The following is a 1,643-nucleotide window of genomic DNA, read 5'->3' as shown; positions in this document are numbered from 1 at the left end:
GACTCTTTTCTATTCAAAATTTAAGGGAAAAATAAAAATAAAAAAAGACAAGTGTAGAGAAAATTGACAAAAGAAAAAACACATTACTCAACCAAAAATCACCAAGTCAACAAAAGATTTTTTCCGGCATATGCATTGGTTAACAAAACAATGTGGTACAAAGAAAGTTATACTACACACAAAATGATTTTTTAAAAATATTTTTCTGAAAAATATTGTTAAGAAAATGTTTTGTGTTGTTTGAAGCGGTGAGTGAAAAGTATCATTTTAGAAAAAATATATCTTAAAATTCATTCATAAGAATGTTTTATAATTTGACTATCATAGTATTATGTTGTAGTAATTACCGCCTTATTTGTTGTTTTATTATTATCTGCTATTTTTTATACGTTATTTTTTTGACTCCTTTGTCGATGTTTCTTGCGTAGAGGCTCTATCAAAAACAACCAATCTATCACTGAGATGGAGGAAAGGTTTGCATATATTCTACCCCCATAGACCCTAATTGTGGGATTATATTGGGTATATTGTTGTATTCAAAATAATGTCTAAGTATGAGTTAAAACTTAAAAGTAACACGAAATCAAAAGTGAAGAAAGTTATTTCTACCCTTTTTGCTACAAAATATTTTCCATGAAAAATTACTTTTCTTGATACCAAACTTGTAGCCCATTTATGTTTTCCTAGGGGTATTTAGTGAAAACTAAAAGCAAGTTACACCAAAATCATGGAATATTTAATTTTTCATAGGTGGAGAAACCAATAGATGACCAAATCTATTTAAACAAGAACATGTGAAGTTCAAATTTGCCATACAAAACAAATAGAAGATAGGGAGATATATACAATAATAGAGAGGCTAGAACTATATATGGATTCAATTTTGAGAATGAAAGAGTCAACCACATTCCTTATAATTGGAATGTGTTGGTTTAGTAGCTTTGTGAGAAGTGAACCAAATACCAAAGTAGAGAACTATATTTGCAATGGCAATGTGTATGATAAAACTGGTCCATTTTCACTAAGTTTGGCTTATGTTGTTGAAGGATTACAAAATGTGACACCAAATCAAGGTTATGATTACTACATAACATCTCCATATCCTAATGATGCTTTAGCTTATGGCCATGCTACTTGCAACTCCATAATTGAATTTTCAGATTGTGGACTTTGTCTAAGTAGTGCAAAATCATTCTTGTTGAGTACTTGTGATGGTAGCATTGGTGGTCAAGTCCAATTTGGTGATTGCTCAATGAGGTACGAACAGTACTCGTTCAGTTAATAAACTAGAACCTACCCTTGTTGCAAAGATCTACGGAGATTCAAACCTTTATCATTCAAATGTGTTAAAGAAATGGGAGCCTACAAGAGCGTGACAAGCGAATTCGCCGTTGATTTTTGGTGTTTTCCTAATTTCTATGTCATTTCGTTCAACTTCTTGTTATTTCTTTTTTTTTTTTGGGGGAGGGGGGGGGGGGGGGGGTCATTGTTATGTTGTTGAGATAAATTTCAAATTATGTTTTGGTTGACTTATAATATGGTAATGTGGTTTCTTATGTTTGTTACGCTTGCAAGAATTATCCTATTTATGTTTGAAAATAATTCAGTACTCTTCGCTACCAGTTATCTAATTTAGTTGGATA

General features: G+C 31.4%; 1 protein-coding gene across 1 annotated transcript; it reads left to right on the top strand.

Annotated features, from left to right (window-relative positions):
- The first annotated feature begins 922 nt into the window (after positions 1 to 922).
- On the top strand, positions 923 to 1,395 carry LOC107865018 (antifungal protein ginkbilobin-like protein). Its single transcript, XM_016711387.2, has 2 exons — positions 923 to 1,257; positions 1,353 to 1,395. The coding sequence occupies exons 1-2, from the start codon at positions 923 to 925 to the stop codon at positions 1,393 to 1,395; spliced, it is 378 nt and encodes a 125-aa protein (XP_016566873.2).
- Positions 1,396 to 1,643: the final 248 nt, after the last annotated feature.

This window comes from Capsicum annuum, unplaced genomic scaffold, assembly GCF_002878395.1.
Source record: "Capsicum annuum cultivar UCD-10X-F1 unplaced genomic scaffold, UCD10Xv1.1 ctg76892, whole genome shotgun sequence".
Classification (NCBI taxonomy): domain Eukaryota; kingdom Viridiplantae; phylum Streptophyta; class Magnoliopsida; order Solanales; family Solanaceae; genus Capsicum; species Capsicum annuum.
The sequence above is the reverse complement of the archived record's forward strand: the minus strand, read 5'-3'. Positions and strand labels throughout refer to the sequence as shown.